Here is a 25,776-nt window from a genome sequence, read left to right as displayed (position 1 = left end):
TATTAGGTGATATAATACTGTCAGCTGTGTGCAACCCATAATAATTTGCTACCGATCTTTGACCTAGACTAACCGGCTGTCAAACCAGTGTCATTTTAAGGCGAACTTAGTTCAATGGCCCATTATGACCATTCGTGGCAACACTCCATACAGATGAAGGAACTACACTTTGGCGTGTAAATACAAATACAAACAGACGAACCTTGCTGGTGAGGAGCATTTAAAAAACATACTGAGGTAAATATATCCAAAATGCAGCAACATTTTGACTTTGCATGGCCTTCCTTAGGTCTACGTGTGTCGTTGAGCTCACACGACCTGGTCCCAAAAGTGGTTTAACGGTGCTTAATCAATTGATGTGAATGTGGGAGATAAGATAGGCTGCCGTGGACCGTTCTTGTGCTTTTCCAAAAAGATGACAAAGGGTGGACTTAAGCCGTTCCTCATCACCAGTACCAAGTCTAATGTTGTCACAAAAAGCACCTAAGGGCTTCAAGATTATATTTTATTCAGCCTCAGTTCCTGATATTTTCGACAAATAAGAAATCGTGATTGGTGCGAAGTGATCACGCAAGAAGGATTGCTCGGGGAAACGTCATGCATGTTTCATATTGCATAGACTTACAGCTTCGCGAGCCCACATACGCCAATCAGCCACCGTTTAGCATTAGATTACGCCATAACAAGAGGATAACATATCGTGCGGCAGCAGTATAGTTTTCTATTCAGTCCGGTGATCTCCAGCCCCCAGCTTGAGAAGCAAATGGACGAAATTCGAGACAAACCCGTCCTTGGCGTACCTCGCAGGGAGATATTGTCATTTTCCCACCTCAGCCCTCCTCAGTCATTTTGCGAAACAACAACCGTATTGTGCGGTGCGGGAAAGAGTTCCAATATGGCACATGTATAGCTTCACCAGCGAAAGAATCCCAATCGTCGGCAAATGCTCAAGCATGAATGTATAATGTATGCGTGCATGCATCGATTTGCGTGTTCGTCGGGGCGTAAACGAAACTGTGCACATCAAACAGGTCCTCGCGCATCGTGCCACCCGACAGAGGCGGGCAACTGTGTGTTGCCCGCCCTGTCACTCCCTTCTCCGCAGCGCCGAGGTGAGCTAACGCGCGCGACTCGGCGCAGGGGTGCTTACGAGCGTGCTCCGCGGTGGGTGCGGCGGCCGGCGCTGTGGAGGACGGCCAGTGGTGTGTGTGCGGCACGGCGGCCCAGCTCGCCGCTCTGACGAGCGCCGGCGCCGGTTGCACGTCCACGTGCGCGTCGACGGCCGAGACGTGCGGCGGCCCAGACGGCGTGCTGTCGGCCTCGGACGTGCCGGTCGGCGCCGCGCCGCTGGCGCTCACGCCGCTGGCCGGCCCGCTCGACATGGCCGCCGACGGCACGGCCCGATGGACGGTCCAGGGTAACATCGCCAGCAACCCCGACCACTTCCTGGTGGACACCGGCGACGGCTCGCCTCGCTTCCGGCTGAGTGAGTGATGCAGAGGGCGATGTAACGCGGTAGACATAGCTGGACATTATAAAATGGGCGATATTTCATGGGGCTGCATTTTGCTCGTGCAGCGGCTTCCATGGTGGTGGTTCCGGAAGGCCATGGGAAAGGGATCCTGTGTCGAGCTGCTGGACGAACTGTGGACGGTGTATAGCCCCGCGCGTGTGCATGTGCCGGCAGACGGCACACAAGCGGTGGACGGCAGTGTCGACTTCAGCAGCCAGCTCACCTTTCTCGCCCCCGGCGACTACACGGTGGCGGTGCTGACGGTCGGTGGTGCCGCGGCCGCCTCCAACAGCACCTCCGTCACGGTGCAGAGCGCCAGCCTGCTGACCTCGCTGACCTGTCCACCGCTGGTGGTGCCCGACCAGCAGTACCACTGCCTCGCCTCGGCGTCCGGCTCCGCTGTGCAGCTCTCCGCCACCTTCAGCGACGAGGGCACGGCTGTCACGCTGGTGGCGCCCACTGCGCCCTGGACCCGTGTCGGCCGTGCGCCGCCTCAGGGCGACACCGGGCCAGAGGTGAAGCTGGCCGGCGGCGAGCAGCAGGTGACACTTCGTCAACCGTTCGTGGATCGCACCCTCCTGCGCGCGCTGCGATGGTACGGCGCCACTGACGGCACGTGCGAACTCACGGTGAGAAGCCGCGCTGCGTGGTTTCCAGATCAGGGACGGCGCGGTGGGGGGGGGGGGGGGGGGGGGAAAGGAACCAGAGGGACAACTGCCTTGCTACCGGCAGACTGTGGGCATGAGCATGGTTTGACCATCTTATAATTTTGAGAGGTTCCCTTCGCGCATGCGCAACGTTCTGTAACACCACAAAGTCGATTAAAATGAAGAGGGAAGAACCCATAACTGAGCTATGGTTACTGAATCAGGCTCGGGCTCATGAGACCCTTTTCTGCATCAAGAGGCTGTTCCTTTAGGAGTTCCCTTATGGATCAGACAGCCAATGGTCTGGGTCAGGACGCCCTATTTTGTGTCAAGGAGATCCCTTTGAACGCGCGAGAAGCCCACTTAGGCATGAGGGATTGTTCTGGGTTAGGAAAGACCCTCTATGAATCAGGAGGCCCCCATTCTGCGACAAGAGGCCTCTCCAAGTGTCGTAAAGCCGCTGATTTGGATAAAAACGACCTGTTTTGAAATACGGAGGCCCTGGTCTGCCTTTGGAGGCCCCTTTTGTGAATCGAAAGGATTCTGTTCAGGATTCTGAGCTCCAGTATTTGTGGTAAGGGGGCCGTTTTCTGGATTGGGAAGCTCACTGTGTTAATCGCAAGGCCCCTATTCGTGATTAAGAGGCCGGTTTTGTACGAGGAGACACATTTTCTGGACCTGGTGGCTTTCATTTGGAATTCTTAGACCTTTCGCCAGGCGACAAGGCCCTTGATTCATGTAAACAGGCCCATCTCTGAGTCAGGAGGCTTCGTTAACAATCAGAAAGCCAAAAGACCGTCTTTCCGGATTGTGGCGCCGTTTTGTTGGGAAACCTCTCTGTTAATCAGTAGGCCCAGTTTTTTAACTGGCCTTTCTAGCATGAGGGGCTCATTTGCTGGATCGCGAGGTTCCTTTAGCAATCAGGACGCACTTTATCTGGATTAGGACTCCCTTTTCCACATTGGGGCCTAGCTTTAGGATCATTTGACGTTTATAAACCAAGCGGTCCAATTCAGGAGACTCATCTTTGGACCCTTAAGCCATTTTCTCCAATTTGTCGATCCCTATGGATGAAAATGGCTCCATCTTGATGCACCCTGACATTGACCTGAGATTTAACACGCGTCCGGGTGGTCGGTTGAATTCCTTCGCTTGGGTAGGGGTCAGTTTGACCGCTGAGATCTCAAAGACTGTAGAACTGGATGCATTTAATTCACAGGGTGGGCTGATCTTTATGTGAACTCACTTGTGTCAAAATGTTAGGCTCCTTGGTCATGACATTGAGGCTAAATACGGTCAAACAAGGTCAAACTCCATACTGGTGTCTAAAGTAACCCAGACCTCATGCATCCGCCTTAAACCTAGACAGCTGTTCTAAGCAAAATGTCATCAATTTTAATTTCAGTTCGGTGACCTTTTTACCTTTGGAAGGTTCAGGTAACCAAAAACTTACGAGACTGATTCTATTCTGTTATTGAATGAGAGTTAGGGACCATGCTAGGCGGTATGTTCCAAAAACCAAATGTTGAACTGGGTAATGTGAGGTCAGTGACCTACTCTGACCTTTAAAAAGTTCATGGAGTACGTCTGTTGGAGTCCCTGTTAATGAATTTTAAATGAGCACCAAAACTAGACATAAAGTAAGCTCTCAAGTAAAAAGCAGGTTAGTTTTGTTTTAGTTTGACCTCATACCTGAACCTAGGTCAATAAAATGTATTGCGATTCCAGTTCAGTTGTTTTATTGCCTGATAAACTATCTCAGAGATGTATGCCTTCGTCTAACACTCCGTTGTCGCATCAGATTGAACGATTCCCTAGAAATGGCCTTCGCTGACAGCCACAGACCTCTCATAGGTCAGCTGCTGTACAAAATACATCTGATTCTGTACGCCAAAAAAACTTCACTATCATTGCTTGCAGCTATGCAAATTTTGGCGAGACTACGCCGCACCGTTCGGAAATCATTCTGAAAAAACGTTCGGGAATGAGGCAAATTGACCCCACGAGAGTGCGGGTTATTTCTTGTAGTGACCCAAGTTTATGTTAGCCCGGCATTGACCTTATATGAACACTTGGTGAGAGAGTCAAGCAGAGACAAGTTTAAGCTGCTATTTAGTAATGGTTCTTGTAACGAAGCACATTTTGGAAGCGCTGATTTTGAGAACCTGACTGACGCCTAGGCCACAGCTATTTTTGGAGAAAAGCCCAGGCATGACCCTCGTACCTTCGCAGGCCTTGTAAAGCCGAACCTATGTAGGCCTGGTAGCTTTCCGGGGCATCTGTAGGCAAAAGTTCCGCTAGAATATCACGCTGGGTGGTGAGGGCTAAAGGCCTGCCCGGTGGGGGAGGTGAAGGAGGACTGGGGCCGGACAATATCACGCTGGGTGGTGAGGACTAGAGGCCTGCCCGGTGGGGGAGGTGAAGGAGGACTGGGCCGGACAATATCACGCTGGGTGGTGAGGACTAGAGGCCTGCCCGGTGGGGGAGGTGAAGGAGGACTGGGCCGGACAATATGACGCTGGGTGGTGGGGACTAGAGGCCTGCCCGGTGGGGGAGGTGAAGGAGGACGGGGCCGGACAATATCACGCTGGGTGGTGAGGACTAGAGGCCTGCCCGGTGGGGGAGGTGAAGGAGGACTGGGCCGGACAATATCACGCTGGGTGGTGAGGACTAGAGGCCTGCCCGGTGGGGGAGGTGAAGGAGGACTGGGCCGGACAATATCACGCTGGGTGGTGAGGACTAGAGGCCTGCCCGGTGGGGGAGGTGAAGGAGGACTGGGCCGGACAATATGACGCTGGGTGGTGAGGACTAGAGGCCTGCCCGGTGGGGGAGGTGAAGGAGGACGGGGCCGGACAATATGACGCTGGGTGGTGAGGACTAGAGGCCTGCCCGGTGGGGGAGGTGAAGGAGGACGGGGCCGGACTTGGTTAGGGTATTCTCACGGCGGCGCGAGTGTTCAGAGTTGTCTTCGCCTGCCCCGACTACACGCCAGCAAAGCAGGAATGGCCTTTTAGTTTTGCTAAAGCCGGGAAGATCACTCTAATCGGTTTCTATGGAGTATATAGCATAAGCCGTTCTTAAAGCCTGCTGTAACAAGAGTTTACGATGACGATATGCGAAAGTGGTGCCAATCTCAACCAGTGCCAGTGAATCAGTGCCGCAAACTGTACAGTGCCTCTTCAAGGTCACACAGGGCTAACCTCATCATGGTCATCTGAAACCGGTGATATTCTGGATAAGCTCATTACTGAGAGCTCACGTATCATAAAGCAAGCCAGAGGAACCTCAGGTTATGACATTCGAGGCCATAAAGCTCACTAGGCTGCAGCTCACCAAACGTTGCTGATTGTCGTAGCATCATGATTCCATGAATTAAGCTAAGTTTGACTTGATTTTTGCAGCATGCCTGTGTCGCTCAGGTAGGGACTTGCAGCGATAGGTATTGATCGGTCTCATCGTTTTGAAGCTGTTTAGGTACACGCCAGGGCGAGAGGACGTGGAAAAAAGTATCCTATTGCCTCGTTGGCTAAGACCCTACAGACGCGCAGGACAACTTTGTACGTGATCAGACATCAACACTGAGGTAGGTACTCTGTGAATATGCAGCAAAAGGTATATCACCACTGCCTCAAGTTAAGAAGCCCGGCCACTGATGAACACCATTGTCTTAAGATTGCCATAAACTCCGCTCACTACCCTTCAACTCAAGCTTCAGCTTCAGCTCGCTGCTTATCGGGTCACCTCACAGCTTTTCCAGCGACCACCATAGACTAAACACGACATGGACAAGATAAATGTCGGACAAAACTGTTGTCACGCGATGCTTTATCCAGGCGGCGTGGAATGTAATGCGTGGCAGTTTAACGATGCATTTATCCGTCAGCACTTTTTCTCCACGCATTTCGACGGAACCACGGATCGGGATAACTTTCGGATCTAAGTCACTGCAAGTTTGTGTTTTGATCTTTGCGCTTTGCGGCGGTGAGTTTGTTGCCGGTCTCAGTCGGAGTTTATTTGCTTGTCAGCTTCTAGCCAGCTCGTGAATTGCCTTATCAGTTGGACGCAATGCCCTCACCACACATATTCGAAACACTGGTTGTGATCGTAAAAGGCTTTTGAGAATTCGAATTTTGGAAAAAACTAGAGAATTTGTCAAAGAACGCTATTTTTATTTTCTTGTAATGAGCACAAGTAGGGTACATTATTGTCAAAACATACATACTTATAAAGAACATCTGGACATTCGAAAATTTGGAGCTTATGTCAAGCAACAACGATGTATATTTATCAGTAATATCAGGGATATGCACGCTTAAGACGTGAGTTCTAATTGCAGGAGGCGTCATTTCTTGCGGACTGAAACTTGGTTGTATCGGCAGCGAGCACCGCTCTTGCATATTGTTTGTAAGGGAAGGTACCCCCTGAAGATGGTCGTGCGGCACTATACAGCAGCAGCAAAATTAACAGGGCGGAGATGGGGAGCCATCCTGCCCTCCCCCTCCCCCCTCCCCACGCCACACACAACAATCACCGGCACCATCCTCAGGTAACTGAAGAACACAATGGTGGCGTTTCCTCAATTTCTGGAGGAGAAAGGTGTACCGCAAGCAGTGCGACACATCCACAGCATGACCCGCGCCTGACTGCGTCAAAACGAAACGACATTCGACGCTTTTCTGAATTAGTCAACAAAGCGCAGCGCTGTAAATGCGTTCAAACAGCGCCTGCGATATATTCGTGCTGTGAAGCCTGCAATAAAAGAATCGTTCAAATTCTTGTAACTTTAAAAATTCTAACGCGACGGATGAACAGCGACATACAACTAAGAATTTCTATAGCCTTAGCCCGCGCCCGGCCGGGAGAAGTTGACTTCCTCCCCCTACGGTTTGTCGAGCACAGGTCGAAGGCGAACAACCACAGCAGCACAAAATGTCGAGCACCTCTTCATCCCTTTATTTGGCATCTTTAGCGCAAATTTGAAGATGTTATTTGCGAAGATCAGTGGCCTAGGTTAGGCCAAAAAGGCCAACATCTAAATACAATTTACCACAACTAACTTTTTGTGGACGGTCTGTCGAGCACAGGTCGAAAGCGAACAACCACAGCAGCACAAAATGTCAACCACCTCTTCATCCCTTTATTTGGCATTTTATTGAAAATTTGAAGATGTTATTTGCGAAGATCAGTGGTCTAGGTCAGGCCAAAAAGGCCAACATCTAAATACAATTTACCACAACTAACTTTCTGCGGGTCATTTGTCATCGTTCAACCCTGTTATTGTAATAGGACATGATTGTACCTACAGCTGGTTATGTCAGATTTTTTGGAAATGGCAAGGTGAGCGACCTGAAGTCGGGTAAATTTTAGTTATTTTTCGTGAATAATGCAAATTTGTACATACTTTGTGCAGTTTTGGTGTTTGTTTATCAGGTAAATATTACTGAATAACACGTCCAACCATCATGTGACCACAAGGCACGTAGCCTGGGCCCAGGTCATGACCAGGTTTGATGGGTACCTATACAAAACATACGCTGAGTTCAAAATAGACAGTTTTGGGGGAGATTTTGGTCACACCTCGAACACTTCACTGAAAAGATGTGGCATCATTCGAATGCATGACGAGATCAAAATAGGTCACATGAGAACAGGAGAGGTCATATGAGGTCATCCCAGGTAAATTATCTGATGCAAAAGCTGAAAGGCAAGATGAAGGGGTGCGACGCGGGTAACAACTTCATGTACCAACGTGCCTGCTCTCAGTTTGTTATGTATGCCTTGCCAAGCGTCGAAGGAACTACGCATAATGTAGACAACAGCCACGCAATCTTGGGTATCTGTTTATGTACAGCACTCTATTTCTGACCACATAGGAGCAGTATACTGGTCCCAAAGGCCCCGTTAGCACTTAAATTTTCATTTAAATAGTTTACGGATTTGACCTGGGTTAATCTCAGATGACCTCAAGGCTATCCTAAAATGTTAGTTTTGTGGTTGGAACGTTTTTATCTCACAGCTGCGTGTAGTAAAATAAACGTATTTTAAAGCACATTGCGAAAAGGATCGTTCTTGTAGGCTACTGGTAGACCAATTTTGAACGTTGACCTGATCTGACCTGATCCTTGCGGAGAAACAGGAATGGTCGAAACGTACTTGCCATATTCTTAACGCTTATTTACATGACCTCAATATCCGTCGTGACATGTTAGCACAGGTTTTAACCGCATCTACGTCACCTATGTTTGTCTGTCCCGGTGGCTCAGCTGGTTAGAGCACCTGCCTTCCGACCCACCCACCCGTGGCGGGGTGGGTTTGAGTCGCTTTAGGCGCGTGCTATTTGTCGTTGACAGTCATGGCCTGCGGCGGGTGGCAGCGGCCGTGCTTAAGGTCAGTTGACGTCAGACCGTGCTGAACATTGCCGCACGGTAAACTTCCGCCACCAAACTTGCCGTTGCGCAGGAATTGCGCGACCGGATGGTGGGGGTCAGGGCTCGCACAACAAGCACCACTTAGCGTGAGCTTTTGTCCTCAGAATTCATCTATTTAAAAGGTTCGGGTTCGATGTTTTGAATCCATCGAAACGACCTTGTTTGACCTTTCGTGACCTCTGGTGACCTTCATTTGACCCAAGGTCAGAAATTTGATGCGCATTCGTCATAATTTGACGAGACCCCCACAGCGGTATCTGTGCTCTTCTCATACGGCGTGTGGAGAGTGGAGATCTCAGGTGGAAGTCAACTTTCCTTCGGCCGGGCGCGGTTGCCTCAGATCCGGGCCGGGCGCGGGTTAATACATTTTTGGTAAGCATGCTTGCTTTTAGCCTACAAATGGCCACTTTGCTGTCATTGCAACCACATCAAAATGTCTTTCTCATACACTTAGAAAACTGATTCCTGCCGGACTGAAATGACTAGATGAATATTACGTAAGTTGTTGAGCACGTTTGCGGAGAACATCATGCATATAGATGGGAGCTTTCTGTTACCCCTTGTCCTCATATACTTACCAGGAGACAGCAGAGATAGATGGATTACTATGTCAGCTACATGCCTTTATCGAAACAAATATCAGCTGTGTCGACGTGCCGAAGTAGACAAACGACATGGACAAACGACGAGGACAGTTTGTGTTGACGTGGACAGTTTACACTGACGTGGACAAACGACAACCACCGTTGTCTACGGAATCTTGCACACGGAACCACCTCACATTTCCTCAATTGGCATGTGAAGTTTAGCCGGTGTTTAATGTTAACTCAATGAATTCGCATTTGGCTGTCTTGGCTTCGAACTGACATTCACTATCGGAGGCCTTGCCTTGAGCAGCTACGTGCGCGTTGCTCTTGCCTAGATTATCGCGATGCAGGAGTCGCACACTCAATTGATATTCGTCATGATGATCAAACGTCAAAAAATATATGTAATGATATTCCGGCTAAGCCGGAATATCATTACATATATTTCTCCTTTCTCCCGATTATTCTGCGGGGAGTAAGGCCAACAGTTGTGCTTGATCTTTATGGCATTACTTCTTTTATAGGAAATGCTGCTTAAGAGATTGAAATATATACCCGAAATAGCCATGTGGCACATTCACGGTTCACTTTTGTCTGGTCTTGCGTAATATGTATATGAGCCGGCATATCCACGCGCCATATGTATATGAGCCGGCATATCCACGCACTCATTCCTTGCCACCACCTTAAACCTCACCACTTTACTTTACCACCACTTTACTCATCCCTCACCACTTTAAAAGACAAGGTGCGTAAACCAGATGGTTGATCTACCCTGTTCCTTGCATTAAAAAACTATGGCCTTAAATCTGGCTGTTTAAAGAGCAATGAAAAATACGAATGCTACTTTGGTATCGTTCTTTTTCCATGCTGATCGAACGTCTGCCCAATTAGCCACCAACAACAGCTCGAATGATTTCTAACCAAAACTTTGTCATTGTTCGCGACTGAAATGTACCTAACTAACAAAAATTGACTTCTATTAAAGTAGCATTTCGAAAATGCTCCGACCATTATTGTATGCAACTGGTGTTCATGATCACCTTCAGTTTCCCTTTGGTACCCGAGAACTGCCACTTTTTTGCTTTCACAAACCACAAAATTACTTTTAAAATCGTTGATGCCACTTCCCTCAAGTTTTGTGGCTACTTCAACCAGCGCAAATAGGTTGCTGTGGGAATCTGCCTGCTCTTTATGCGCCCAAGCTAAGGAGATACATGGGAGAGTATGGCCCAGAATGATGGTACATGCATTATATTGTAATGGGGCGGGTCATAACACGTAATTTTCCACTATTCATTGGCGCTTTGCTGGTGCACAAAATTGCTGCATGGCGTCAAATGGCATGGCATGTTTCTCACCTATTTTTTGTTAAGGGTCTACGTGGACTTTTTAATTGGCTACACTGATAAACCTCGCTGTTGAAACATTTCCTAATATTATAGCGGGAGGCGTGTCCGTGGTGCCCGCTAGCACGCACCAGCTGGCCTCGTGTTAGCGACTTCCATTTTGTCCTGGAGACCCTTCGAGAAATTCTGCCCTTCCACCAAATCAAAGTTCGTGATGCCGTCCCTGATTGCAACGCAATACTCTGAGAGGAATCTAAATACACAGTGTTGGAGTCGAACAGGATAGAGCGTATCACTACGTTATACGTTGTACGCAACGTTATATACGTTATATGCGAACGTTATAGAACGTAGCACTGGCTAAGCGTGTCAAGCCCAATGAAATGCGCTACGGCCGCGCCTGGCGTACGTGTTGTGTCTGTGCTGCCGGGTGATGGTGTTTTATTTACGCTGAAGTAATAGTGCTGATCTCTGTCCTTCACGTAGTCTTTGCGTGAAATGGGTGCGCGTGATTGGTAATGTGGTAATTTAGTGGCACGTACTCGGATCGTGATGATGCCTACGGTCAGAGCGCCGCGGAATCGCGAGCGCACCAGCACTCAAGTGGCAACCTCGCCGTGCGCCATCATCTATCGGATTGAAAAAACTGCTTTTGGAATGGCCTCGTCACGCTGGCCGAACAGTGGGTGGAGGGAGCCGCCGACAATTGTGTGTAACTAGCGCCGTGCTCCACCGGCCAGCTGATGGCGGGCAGCTGCAGCGGGACGGGCGAGCTGTTCTGTGCTAGTTCGGGCCGCTGCACTACCTACTGCCCGCTGCTGCCCGACTCCAGGAACCTGACCTGCGATGCCAGCCAGCCGACGCTCTGCGCCTTGTCTGGGCAGGTGAGTGACACCTGCCCGCCTTGCACCTGCCGTCCGACTGACCAATTTCCCTTTTCTGCCCGTGACCTTTATCATGCCCATCGCTTTTGGCAGAGATTGGTACTTAGTCGTGCCTTTAGATGAGAAATGGCAAGAAATGCAACTCATACCAGGCTGCAACCTGGGTGTTTCTTCACATGACGTCTTTTCGCGTGACCTTGACGGTATTATATCGTGTTTATCACCTGCACGTTCCTACCCATTGCGCAGTGTTCAACGGATGGGACCGGCTCTGGCACGTGTACCGCTACATCCGCGCCGATGTGGACTGCATCTTCGCTGCCCGGTGTACCGTTCTCTACCGCCGCTGGCGCCTACGGTCACCTGGTGCTCACCACCGAGATGTGGGCCGAAGTCGGCCACTTTGCTCAGGTTCGTGTTGGACAGACGACAACCACCCCTGTCTGCGGAATCCTCGGGACCACCTCGCATTTGCTCAATTGGCGGCTAATTTGTAGCCGGCCTGTGATCCTTAACTCAGTGAATCCGCATTTCGCTGTCTTCGCTGTCTTAAAATCGCGTTCATTGCTGGCGGATTGGCCTTGGACAGTTACGTGCACGTTACTTCCACCCAGCCATCACGATACAGGAATCGAGGCACGGTCTGTGAGCGAGTGTTCAGATGAGCACAGGTGAGCTTCGCGTCATCAAGCAGCCTGCCCCGATACATGGTTTTTGCGGGTTAGTTTTTTCTGAGCCGCTCATGCATTTTCGCGACCGAATCAATGAATTTTGGCCTGCTCCCTTGATTGCGCGTCAATGCTTTCTGCCAAGTTTGTAAAGAGGCGCTCAGTAGCGGCAGATACCACAGCAGCAGCGCGCCGGCAACCCCAGCAGTGCGTCGTGACAGAAGTGGGCGCTCCTCTACTCAGGATGGTACACTTGTGATCTTTATCAGACCACGCGATGGACAGCTGGTACCATTCATGAACTGGCATCCCTCCGACATAACAAGGGCTTGTGATACGGCTAAGAACGCATTCTCTGGCAAAGCGGCGCCACTGTAAAATCAAGCCTTATCCGCTTCTGAAAAGCACGCCTATAATGAATGGACGCTTTGTGATGAAAAATAAGAACCTTCTGTAGAAAATTACGTAAAAAGTATGCATGCCTGGATCTCAAGTCCACCAAATAACTTCAGCCGATACTATATTCAATTTGCCTCGCGCTAAGTGTGTGTCATTGATTCGTTTTCTGTTTCATCAACAAGATCGATGTGGGTGCTGGGACTAGGCGCCTCCAGGAGCATTTTTGCGAAGCGACGACCATTAGGGGCACTCCGGGTTTACGCTTGCAACGTCCTGAATTTGGGACGAATACGAAAGACGCTCAGTTTTCTCGAGACTATAGTTTCCGAAGATATGTTACTCTTGCTGCCTTCGTTACTTTTTCTCTGGCTCAGACCATACTTGAACCTTATTCAGCGCCTAGCGTCTGTATCAGCATTTTAACAGGGCTCTGCGAGTGCTCTGACATGCTGGTGTTCATTGTATGGTCATTTATCTAAAATACACGTACGCCCACGCACGTGCGATCCCTCAGGGTACACATTTTCCTCCTTTTTTATTCATTGGCTGCATAGACTTAGGAGGGTAAGCAGCTGGAGAAGGAGTAGGACCTTAAATACCATCTACTTAAAAAACTTAGGAGTACAAATTACATGTACGCAAAACCATCTTCTCGGAGCAAGCTTTCCCAAAGCTGGACGGAATCATGACGAGTGGATGCGCACGTTAAAGTGTAAAGCATATTGTCAATCATTGGTTGGCTACGCTGGTATTTTACGTTCTTTACAACTGGTTATCCGACATTCCAATTCATTCTCCAACCAAAGCAAGTTATAAGTGAGAGGTACTAATAGCCTTATTCCTCTTAGAACAGCCAGGAGAATGGAGAGATAGATATTTCGATATGTCAGCTATACGCTTTAATCAAAACAATTACCAGTAGTCTAGTAATATACTACTGTACTGATATCATACTACCACTGCTTTTACCCCAAGCTATGCTTAAAAAAGGTTCCGTGCCCCTAGCCCGTTTGACAGTTAAAGTATCATGGTGTGTGGCGATGGCGGGTTCCACTTTATACCTCTTCTATATATAATACAACTGATATTCGTTCCGATAGAGACATGTAGTCGAACTATCAATGTATCTATCTTTTCTACTGGCTATGCTACGAGGAATAACGCTATTAGTACTGTCGATATGCATAATATCCCTTACAAATGCACTTACAAACTTACAGAGCCAGTTATATTTCAATTGGGTTCCTGGATTTTGAGAACTCGATGAATGATGGCGTACGGCATTCTTCAACGTCTTCCAGACGTGAGCTGACCTGTCCAAAATATGGTTAAACACTGCATAACTTAGCGCCAACGCAACCATCTGAGACTATCAGACAGTAGCTTGAATAAGAAAACATATGTGACAAGAGCAACGATCAATGAGGCTGGTAAAAAGCCAGAGCTTCAGGTTTCGAAAGTTAAAAATTTGTTCCATGGTGCAGCGGGAAGTAAGGTGACCCAAAAACCGCTTTCTCCCCACCCTAAACATACAAAATCTTCGCTTTCCCATGCCTGTATGACAGCTTAAGTATAATGTCATGGCCTAGAGGCTTCCATTTTCACTGGTGTGAACCCAGATATGGAAAGGAAATGACATTCTATCCAATTTTCTGACATTGCCATGGGAAAAGTGGCCTGCATGTGCCAAGCTTTTCATGTTCTATGGCATGCCGCCCAACGTGCATTTTTTACACTACAAAACAGTCGTTGCCTTGGAATGGGTATATATGGCATTTAAAACCCATGTTCTCATCGTTACGCTCTTTTTGGTTATGGCGCCCCAAATGCCCTTTGTCTCCCTGGTGAAAATTGTGATTACTGGATGCAAACATTAGCCCTGTCACTGGCTCAACAGCTCACTTTGTGTTCTGCTTCGGCAGGTCACATGCACAACCGGATCTTTGGCACACCTCAGCACCTCAGCTGGAGCAGGTGACTTTGGTTCGTCAGAAGATAAACAGTACCTGGTCGAGGTGGTGGGCATCCCCGAGGCCCCCATCGGCATCCCACACACCTGCGGTGGCATGGGCAACATCACGCTGGCCATACCGTCAGACAGTTCGGCGGCCAGTACCCTAAGCGCGGTGACGTCGTGCGAAGTGCCGATCGAGAACATCACCATGGCGGTGGCGCAGAAGGGCGCGCCGGTGGTCGCCGAGTCGTCGCCACCGACCACTGTCGCCTTCTGCGGCGAGTTTGTGGTGGAGGCGCTCGAGCCGGTAACAATCCAGGTGCAGATCGCGCAGGGCGCGCCCGTCCTGCTGGACTACGATTTCGGCACAGCCAACATTCCCAGCGTCTCGGAGGCGGTTGACCGGCCTGTGTTAGCGGCCGAGACGTTTGAACAGACCGTCTCGTACGCGGCTTCGGGCGTGTACACGGTGCGTGTGACGGGTCGGAACCAGCATTCGGACCCCGTCCGCGCCGACCTTCTGCGCACTCACGCTGATCGTGCAGCATCCGGTCAAACCCGACTGGCAGCTTATCAACACAACTGACAGCCGGATGCTGGTGGTTCTTGACCCGCCGGTGCCGGCCGAAGTGATGCTTCAGCTGCGGCTGCCCAGCGCCGTCCAGCTACCGACCAACGCATCTCTGGCGGTCGATTTTGGCGATGGGCTCGCCATGAGTGTCTCGCTGTCGGATACGACCATCAAGTGAGTTGTGGGAGTAGGATAATGCGGTTAACCGAGGATGTCAACAGTTGGTGACCAATGTTAGCTGCTGGTTGGCTGATAGTTGATCCTCAATGCCCAGAGCGTAGACAAAATACCTGTGTCTGGTGCCTTTGCTTTGAAATTGATCATTTCTTAGCTTAAATTTCGTTTTTTTCTAATAATGATCAAATGAGTATGCCACCTATCCTCGGTGTTCACAATAGGCGGCATGTATTCCAAGGCATACATCACTTACTGGCCTAATTCTTTGCAGCCTGGACGACGCCACGCCATCATCGTCGGCTGTTGACGGATTTTTCGTGGCCCCTTTCGATCACTCGTACTCCAGCAAGGGAATTTACACTGCGACCGTGATTCTCTCCAACCGCGTCAGCGAGCAGCAGTATAGCACAATAATAATGGTCGAAGATAAAATTATTGGTCTACAACCCTCAATCCGGCAGCAACAAGACGACAGAACAGTGGAACTGGAAACTGGAAGGGGAGATCTCAGCAACGAGTACAGGAATGACCGGAATTTGACAATTTTCTTCTCACTGGTCCAGGGAACAATGACGAAAGTCACTGTTTATAACAATTCTGAGACGGATATGGAAATCATATACACTCATGTGTTCGTCGACAAGAATAACCCGGCCTTAGAAACAATAACGATCCACATCGCCACCAATCAGTTACTGAATTTGTCATTTGTGGCAGAGAATTCTTACGAGACCACTCCACAAGTGGTGGCGACGATTGCTATCGTCTTCCCCATAACGGAGATCACGAACCTGAAGATATCTATGGACAAGCTGCAACCGCCGGACTTCAAGCTGAAATCATTCACGGTCGATTTCGAAACCGCCTCCACGCAGGAGTTATGCTTGGCAGTCAAGTACGGGGACGCTTCCCCCAGGGTTTCCTATGGCGATGAAGGCATGTGCAACCAGATGTTTCCTGATGCAGCGAACATGCCCAATGAACTGACACAGCCGATGAAGTTGCAGTACCAGTACCGCAGTAAAGGCACCTACAACGTGACCGTGGATCTATTCAACCCAAAGGACCATGAAACATATGAAATGCTTTTAAGTGTGTCTGATTTGCCGTGCACCAATCCTGACGTAACTATTGCGGGAGCGTCAGAAAATCGAGAGGAGCCCCCACACTACCTGATGTCACAAAACATCATTTTAAGAGCTGAAATAACTCTGGACTGTGGCACAACTCTGTCGACCAAAAAACGTTGGCAGGCCTTCATGATGAGACCCGGAACGCCGCGGTCGGCTTTCATTATGTACGAGCTGCCGTCGTGGGATAAAACCGAACTGCTGCTGCCAAGCAACTTCCTGAAGCCAGGCCTTCACAAGGTAACATTCACTCTGACCATGGGCGAAAACGGAGCTATGGGTGAGGACCTGTTTCAAACAACGGCTCAAGCATACCTGCAGGTGGATCGCACGCCGCTTTATGCGGGCATGATCCGAGGCGCTGTGTCCAAGATTGACTGTGGATGGAGCCAAAAGATTATCTTGGACGCAATGACCTACTCTACCGACCCAGACGCGCCAGAACAGAAAGACTTCACGTACGAGTGGTATTGCAGAAGGCTTGGTGAGACGCTGCCGAGGAACGAGACCGGGGCTGCTACAGTACCCGCCCAGCTCCTGTCTCCTCGTAGTGCCGGCGGGCCGGTCCCATCTCCAGATCTGGGAGGCTGCTTTGGGGAGGGCCCAGGTCCACTGGCATTCTCTGGCGGTCGACTGAACATCAGTGCAGACATTCTGCAGCCCTACCGACAGGCATTGACATTTGCTTTCACAGTTGTGGTCATGAAAGATACAAGGAAGTCAGAGGCAGAAGTGCAAGTTGCTATGGTTGATGGGAATCCGCCAAGGATTGAAGTCCAGTGTGCTGACGCTGTTCTTTGTGCGCCCGCTGTCACAGGTGTCATGGTAAACGTCCAGCATAACCTGGGCCTGCGTGGCGACTGCGTCGAGTATTGTGATCCCCAGCTCACCTGGTCTTGGGTATTGTCCGCGGTTGATGGAGACACAGTTACACCAATATCCAACCAGGATCAATACCTACCCATCAGCGACACAAATGAAGTACGGATATCGAACAAACTTTACTCGGATCATCCCGACATCAAGCAATTCCACGTCGGACTGCAAGCGAGTAACGGAGTAGTAGGTAACCCGAGCGGGACCGCCACATACTTTATCACTGTCAATCAGCCGCCAGTGGTCGACGGGAAGCTGTGTGCCTGCCAGTCCACCAGCAATGCCAGCCTGGCACTTGTTGGCACTTTCTCAATTACATGCCAGATGCCTGTCGACCCTGAGGGACGTCCAATTCGCAAGGTTGCATTCTCCTCGGATGTTACCGGCCCCACAGGCAAAACCGAAAGTAAAAAATTGGACGTTATTTCTCCAGGTGCATCCGACCAACAGATCCAGATCACCGTGCGTCCAAGCTTGGGCGTTAATCAAATCCAGTACGTGGCCGAAGACCAGCAGGGAGCTACGGCGCGCAAATCTGTCTGCTCAATCTCCTCTGACATGCCAACCGAGGAACAGTACAACGACTTCATGGCTAGCGACCTGGTGAGGAGCATGACTGGGACTGGGGATGCGAGCACCGCATTTGCCATCGCCCAGGCGAAGGGCTCTGTGACCACAACGGCGACGTGGGTCACCGGCCTGTCCGGTCAGCAGAAGGACGATTACGAAGTCAAAGAATCTGCTGAATGGGCTGCCATTCTGAAAACTGTTCTTAACAAGGCTGCCGTAGGCAAGGAAGAGCTAAGTTTGGTAGCAAACGTGGTACGTACGAGCACTGAGAGGGCATCGGACGAGGTCCTGAAGCTGGACATGGAGAATCTGGAACTTGTAAATCAACTGCTCATGAAATGTGCATTAGGGCTGAAGGACGCCGGATTTGCAACTCCCGAGGAAATGCAGAATGTTCTTCAAGACGTGTTGCATTCGGTAAGCATAATGAAGAAAAACTTAGTCAAAGTTGCTCGAGATGAATCATGCGAGTCCATTTCACCCTCAGATTTAAGGAAAGCACCACTGATGCACGTTGAGAACACCTTAGACTATGATGCTGAGCCGAAGGCGCTTTCGTACGAAATGGAATTGAAGTGCAATGTGCGGGACAACGTACTGGCGAGGTCTGACGCCCTGGTAGATGATCTGACAAGGATTGAGACATTAGTGGAACAGGCGCCAATACCGGGCATGGTGGCAAATGACCGCCTTGTATTGAATCATGGCGGCGGTACAACTGTGACGACAATGGCACCAAACGTGAGCAGTTTAAATATGTCGTTAGGAATGAGTGAAGTGAAGATGCCGGATGGGTTTGATGTCGGTGATGGCAAACCCGTGGCTGTGACGATATCAGATACTGCCGTGAACGCGAAAACAGCCGTGAAAGGTGCAGAAATGGTCTCATCCGAGTCGCATGTCGTATCCGTCGGCTTTGCCGATCGAAATCTGCAGCATATCCCGGTGAACAATCGTACTCCGGGGATTGAACTGAAAATACCTCAGAACAACCGGCGTGGCCAGGATGGGAACTGCTCTACGTGCCCAACTCCTCCGCAGTTAGTAAATGGAACCGATGCTCTTAAGGGAAAGTTCCTCTCCATCGTGTTCTCTGAATTCAACATCACCAAGCCCAAAAGCGCCTTTAACATTGAATTTCATCCTGAAGGCGATTCTGTGGAAGATTTCTTCGTGATGGTGAGCTTTAATCGCATGCCGACGCTTCGGAGGCATTCGCTCTTTAAGATGGTGAGCCACTTCCCGTTCGTGACGAGCCCAGAAAATGGAACCACGGATAACTTTACGAGCCACAGACTGTTTGTTAGCAGCGAATGGGTTTCCAATCGACAGGGTAGGGTGTTTGTCGGCGTTGGACAATTCAATGAATCCAGCACCAAGTATGCGGACGTCATGAACATCGTCAACGCTAACCGAAGCGATTTCAGCGCTTTCAAGAGCCAGGAAATTCTACGAAACAAACTTACCATCGACTATCGTTTGATAACCTATTCCTTATTATGTACCTATTTCAACACAACGTTGGGAGAATGGGACAATGATGGCCTAACGGTTATCACAGCAGACATCAACTCAGTTCGCTGCGAGAGTTCGCACACGACATCCTTCGCCTCAGGTTTGTTCGTGCAGCCAAACACGATTGACTTCGCATATGTGTTCGCCAACGCGTCGTTTACGGACAACATGACAATCTACATGACGCTGATTCTGCTGCTAACTATGTACCTCCTGCTGCTAATCTGGGCCCATTGGCAAGACAAGAAAGATGTTGAGAAGCTGGGATCCATGCCGCTGCCTGACAACAAGGCCAGTGACAAGTACTTGTACGAAATCATGCTGTTCACTGGTCACAAATCCGATGCCGCTACCGATTCCTGTGTTTCCTTCTTTCTGTCAGGAGATGACGACGAGACGGGGTCACGGACCTTCGGGAAGCCCAATCGCAAATTCTTCCGAAAGAGCGGCCAAGATGCGTTCGTGATGTCCGTTCCAGGCCCACTGGGGGCACTTCAGTACCTGAGAATTTGGCACGACAACTCAGGAAAAGGCCGCTTCGCCTCGTGGTTCCTGCAATACGTGCTGATCCGCGATGTGCAGACTGGAGAGACGACTACGTTCGTCTGCAACCAGTGGCTGGGCGTGGAGTACGACGACGGCTGTATCGACAGGCTAATCCCAGTGGCTGGCAAAGAGCAGATGCGTGAGTTTGCGCACCTATTTCCTCACACTTCTCAGCAGACTCTCTCCGATGGCCATCTATGGTTCTCGGTCTTCCTCCGACCACCGCGCTCTCGCTTCACACGAATGCAAAGAGTCTCCTGCTGTTTTGCGCTCCTCTTTCTCTCAATGATGGTTAATGCCATGTGGTATGGCCAAGTGCCGTCAAAGCCGAGCACTGGTGCCCTCAAGTTCGGTCCGCTCGCGGTCTCGCCAGAACAGATATCTGTTGGGTTCATGTCCAACATCATTGTTTTTGTGCCATCCCTCCTTATTGTATTCCTTTTCCGAAAGTCGCGCCCAAGGAAGCTGAGAACGTCTCGTATCGATGACGCTATGGCAAAAGTAAAAAGAGACAACGAAGAAAGAGCAACAAGAGCTGCTGCAATCGACAACAGCGAACGTGTCAAAACCGACGACGACGGGACGGCACCTGCAGGACCCTCCGGACGGAAATCCAGCAAGAAGTCAAAGACGACAGCAAAGCGAAGGTTCACGCTCCCATGGTGGGGTACGATCATTGGCTGGGTGCTCTGCTTGGTCTGTCTGTTCGGATCTGCCTTTATCGTCTACTCGTACGGCATAACATTTGGCAACGAAAAATCCACCAAGTGGATCACGTCGCTGTTCATATCTTTCTTTTCTTCCGTTCTCCTAGTCCAGCCACTCAAGGTGTTCCTCACAGCCATTGTGATCTCAGCCATCTTCAAGAACGTAAACCTGGGCTCTGATGACGCCAACGAAGATGAGGAGGATCCCCATCTGTCTTCCGACGAGGAATGGCTGGTGGGGCATTCCGGCAAGCGTCCGCCGCCCGCCAACGCAGGCAGTCCTTATGACAAGGAGCTGCTCAAACAGATTCGCAAGCAAAGAATGAAGGAAATTGAAATGGGTGTTATCGTCCGAGAAATCATCAGCTACGCTCTATTCTTGTGGATTCTGTTTGTCTTGAGCTATGACAATCGAGACCCAAATGCATACTTCCTTCAGAAAAACATCCAGAACGCTTTTGTAAAAGAGGGAGATCTGACGAACTTTAACAGGTGGCTGGATTTCTCCAGGGTGCATAACACCAGCGCTTTCTGGTACTGGTCCCGCAACGTCATCCTGCAGGAGCTGCGCGCGCAGACCTGGTACGACGGCATAACACCCGCCTACGGTTTGAGGGGATTCCTCGATGACCGCGTGAACAGAATCTTGGGTTACGCAATGATAAGCCAGGTGCGCTCACTGCCCAACACGTGCAGGATTCACCAGAGCATGCGGAGTCTCGTCGGCGGCTGCCACGGCTACACCAGTCTTGTCAATGAAGACAAGGCCCATTACTGCGCAAACTGGACTACGCGTGGCTCGGCGGTCGACTGCCGCAGGGGCGAATATCGGCACACCTCCGCCAGTGACCTGGATAGTCTGCCCTTAGTCGCCAAACAGGACGTGTACGGCGGTGGGCGTTACGTGTTTCGGCTTACCGGCAGGCAGTCGCATATTTTGGCCAAGATGACGCAACTGGAAGAGGAGAACTGGATTGACGAGCTAACTCGCGCCGTTTTCGTAGAATTCTCAGTGTACAATGCGCAGGTCAACTTATTTGGTATAGGCAACATGTATGTGGAGATAACGCCGGGTGGAGGAATGCATCCTGCCTGGAGATTTGATGGCATACGTCTCACAAGACAAGCCGGATCGCAACTATTCGTGATCATCTGTGAGCTGGTCTATTGTTTATTCATCCTGTATTTTATTGTTAGGGAAATCCGGCTGATGTGCAAGATGAAGAAACAATATTTTCGAAATTACGCTGTGTATGCAGAATGGTCGATAATCCTGTTGTCATTTGCAGGGTTAGTTGTGTATATCATGCGCTATGTGGAGACCACCCAGCTTCTGGATTTCTTCAAGAAAACATACGGCAACGGATACGTAGGGCTGCATTACGCCAAGGCACTTGATGATCTATTTGGATATATTGTTGGCATCATCGTCTTCATAGCCACGCTGAAGTTCATCAAGCTGCTGAGATTCAACAGGCGAATTGGCATGCTGTCCGCCACCCTGAAACAGACCTGGGGTGATCTCACTGGATTTTTTGTGATCTTTGCTATTGCGTTCGGCTCGTTCGGTCTACTCTTCAACCTACTTCTGGTATCAGCAATGGACGACTTCAAGACTTGGATATCTGCAGTAGAATCCTGTTTTTCCATGATGCTTGGCAAGTTTCACTTCTTGGAGATGTACCGAGGGAGCATCCTGGCAGCCATCATGTTCTTCTTCTTCGCCCTCTACATGAATCTCATCTTCGTCAATGTAAGTTTGTGTTTGCTGTTTCTTAAAGAATGTGACTGTCACATACCTTCTGCTAGATTGGGCTTTGAACGCACGTTTATAGTCTGTACTACTGTCGTTACCGTATTTGTGTAAAATGCACCGTTGTTCTTGATTATATCCCGACCATTTAACAAGAAGAGACAATTTGCAGCCTTCATGCGAACCATATGCAGTGGATTCAGAAGCTCGTGAATGGCCGACGATCATATGTTGTAAATTGTCATGATCAATGTTTCTCAAGCATGTGGTTTCGTGTGGCTGCGTGGCATGTGTTACTCTCAACAACCCACCGACGGTCACCTGCATTTCACATGCACATTGATATGTGTGGTCAGACACTGAGCGGGTTCACGAGGGTGTGTATGTCAACTTCATGCGGCCTGTTTAAACCACTGACACCGATGCCTCCTATTCGTTTGCAGGTTCTTTTGACCATCATCATCAAGGGGTTCGAGCAGGTCAAGAACGATGTCACCAAGCAGCCGAACGACTACGAGGTGGTGGAATTCCTGGTCAATCGGTTCAAGAAATTTATGGGCATTGGTGGCAATACAGTGAGTCCGCTGAAGGACTTGGTGAAGGAGCATGAGGCGGGGTCTCAGGCGGAAAAGGGCGAACAAAATGTCCAGGCGCTGCCTGATAAGGTTGGCCAATTCCTGGAGCAAGTCAATCACATGTACTTCGACGGAAATCTGGAGCTTAACAATAAGAAGTTCTTGAAGAAGACCATTCGCCAAGGAAAAGAAGATGGACATGGCGACCAACCAAGTGCCACGGGAAGAAGGCGTCCAAAGTCCATGGACGCCTTTCAGTCTCGCGGTTCAAATCTCTCCAGTGTCGAAAAAGAGCTAGACGACGTGTGAGTGATTGGGGCATTCCAGCCATACCGCTTTGTTGCGGTTGTCAATGTGCAGTGCAGTCTATATATTCTTCTTACTTTGCGTTAGCATGCGTTACTCAACCGCTCACAGACCACGAACTCGAATTGGTGATAAGTTGTTGCTCATCATGGATTTAGAAGTGGGCATGCCTTGTATCCTTTTTGATGCCTACAGGTAATGCCACTTCTGTGGTTGTGTACTGTACTGGAAAACTGCCATATGTTTCATTCAATGCACTTTATTTTATATCATCGGAAAGGTTAGTACCAGCATGAAGGCGACAACTTAACAGACACATTCTTCGAGTCATACTATGCCTAAGCTGAGTTCATGTCATATCCGCTATGTTTTGAGCGTTTTTTCTTCCTTTTCTGAACGGTGGACACCGGACTGATGACCAGCGCATGATCTGACCAGAGAATTATTCCGTGTGTCGTGCTCGCACGTTTTGTAGTACTTTTGCGGTACCTCAGGCATTGTGGTTAGAGCTGTCATAGTCTGAAACATTGTTCTTCGTTTTCTGGGATTTGAGCTCGGCTAGTATTTCAGAAGATTTTACATTCCGCTACTGATACTATTCGCGGTATACAGCCGCACAGTAGTGCAGCAGTAAAGTTTAAAATGTGGCATGACAGTAGGATGCTCATACCGTGCCCACAGGTATGTCCACATGCGTGGCACCGCTACGCGTTGGTATCAACACATACTGTATCTTATGGGTGTCACGGATGAGGAAAAACAAGTGAAAAATGGGGACTGAAATTCGTCAAATGAACGAGAACAGCTGTGCAGTAGCACAGAATGCAGTTTGCTGTGTGTTGCTGTTTGCTGCCGTTTGCAGTATGTTCTTTGGTTTAGGTCGTGTCTTACCGAAGTAAGCACTCAGTGTGGGAGATAATCACTAATCACTTGTGTTTTACCGCAGACTTTTCCCAATGCAAATTTCAACAAAGCCTCCGTGCTGTGTTGAGTGTACGCGCACGAGATAGCTGAAATTGGCACGCCAACGTAGCGTCTTCGCTCATTCTGAGAACTCTGCTGTCACTGTTCTTGCTCAACTTCGCTGTTTAAGGTGCCATCAAGTACATGGGCGTAAAAATATGAAACAGGTGGCAACGACCCCACTTTTTGAGAATCGCTCACGTTAGTCCTGTGACGACGCATGTAAAGGATCAACTTGAAAAATGTCACTGTGCCTTCACCTCCCCCTCACACACATCGTTTCTGAGACGTTCCTTCATTTATGATTAGCTACATGATTGTAGTTCGGTCTATGAGCGTTAAATGTGTCATCCTGTGTATGCCTGTTTGCTCACTTCTTTGTTAAGGCCATTCATATATTCACAACTGTTTTTGCGACTCTCACACTCGGGTCGTGGAATATCATGGGTGGTAATAGCGGTGGATGATCTTCTGCTTCGACAGAAGATCATCCACCTTCTGCGTGCCCTGTTTGTGGCTTTTAACTCTTGCGCGCGCAGTGTATATCATCATGCTGTGCTCTCATGTTGTGGCTCAACATTGCTTATTGGCGCAGTGATCGCACTCAGCCGATCTCATTTTAAATAGTCCTCCTTCATTTTAGAGGAAAATATAAGATGCACCCATAAACACTATGTGTATCAACATTGTGCGACGCAGTTTGTGCTTGATTTGCAGGGAATCTGTAAAGTGATGCATAATTATTTGCAAACGCCTAAGCATTTCTTCGCCCAACAGAGCTCGTCAGCTCATACTTGGTGTCGGCGAGGCAACAAGTGAAGGAGGCAAAGCAGAATCACGGATGGCTACGTAAAAAGACGTGTTAGGACCATAAACAAAATCGACCGATCTTTGCCAACGGAACAACAAGACTGGCTCTCATCACGCTTTGATGTAGGTGAAACTGAAAGAAAGCAAATGACACCTTCACGCACTTGAACGCACTTACACCGGACGGGGTTCTTCACTCACAATGAGGAACCTCTCCAGCAGATTACCAGATCGCATGACGCTTTAATTTCCGTGGCCGTTTTAGATCACAATGGCCCCTGTCCACGTCTCCATTTATTCGCTGGCACCAGGAAGGTGATCTGTTATGCCATGCGTTGGAATTACACGGAGAGGCAGGGCTGGCAAAGCTCTTGTTTAGAGAGCACAATGGACCACTGACAGGCATGGGTGACGATTTCTCAAAATAACAGCGGCCATAGTTGGTAAGTCGCCAAAAGGGGGCATGTACGAAACACTCGTCAGATTTCGTCCGCTTATACTATTTCAATATATATATATATATATATATATATATATATATATATATATATATATATATTTATATATATAGGCCTACATTTATTGCATGTTTAAAAGGCAATGTGAGTGTCCACAGCGATGATGTATGGAAGCCTGGCAGTTTGCATCACCTTATAAACGCACTAGTTTTAGGACGCAGAAAATGTGCAACTGCACCTTTGTCTTGCCTAGTTAAATGCGAAATATTCATGTAATTTGGCATTATGTGCTTAGTTATTTATTATGTATTGCTTTATGTTTGTTTTCACAAAAAGGGGTGGCCACAATATATGAAACCATCGCGAACCGTTTACGCGCTAGTTGCCGAC

At 49.2% G+C, this 25,776-nt stretch overlaps 2 protein-coding genes across 2 annotated transcripts; both read left to right on the top strand.

Moving 5' to 3' along the window:
* Positions 1–1,380: 1,380 nt before the first annotated feature.
* LOC119092534 (uncharacterized) lies at positions 1,381–15,015 on the top strand. The gene is made up of 5 exons (XM_037215493.1): positions 1,381–1,486; positions 1,688–2,142; positions 11,265–11,408; positions 11,658–11,819; positions 14,398–15,015. Exons 1-5 carry the CDS (start codon positions 1,381–1,383, stop codon positions 15,013–15,015), a joined length of 1,485 nt encoding a protein of 494 aa, XP_037071388.1.
* LOC119091939 (location of vulva defective 1) lies at positions 14,751–24,775 on the top strand. The gene is made up of 3 exons (XM_037214868.1): positions 14,751–15,174; positions 15,449–22,274; positions 22,718–24,775. The coding sequence occupies exons 1-3, from the start codon at positions 15,023–15,025 to the stop codon at positions 23,156–23,158; spliced, it is 7,419 nt and encodes a 2,472-aa protein (XP_037070763.1). The 5' UTR covers positions 14,751–15,022; the 3' UTR covers positions 23,159–24,775.
* Positions 24,776–25,776: the final 1,001 nt, after the last annotated feature.

This window comes from Pollicipes pollicipes, unplaced genomic scaffold, assembly GCF_011947565.3.
Source record: "Pollicipes pollicipes isolate AB1234 unplaced genomic scaffold, Ppol_2.1 Scaffold_3447;HRSCAF=4054_pilon_pilon_pilon, whole genome shotgun sequence".
Taxonomy (NCBI): domain Eukaryota; kingdom Metazoa; phylum Arthropoda; class Thecostraca; order Pollicipedomorpha; family Pollicipedidae; genus Pollicipes; species Pollicipes pollicipes.
Note: the sequence above shows the minus strand (reverse complement) of the source record. Positions and strands in the feature narration are given on the sequence as shown.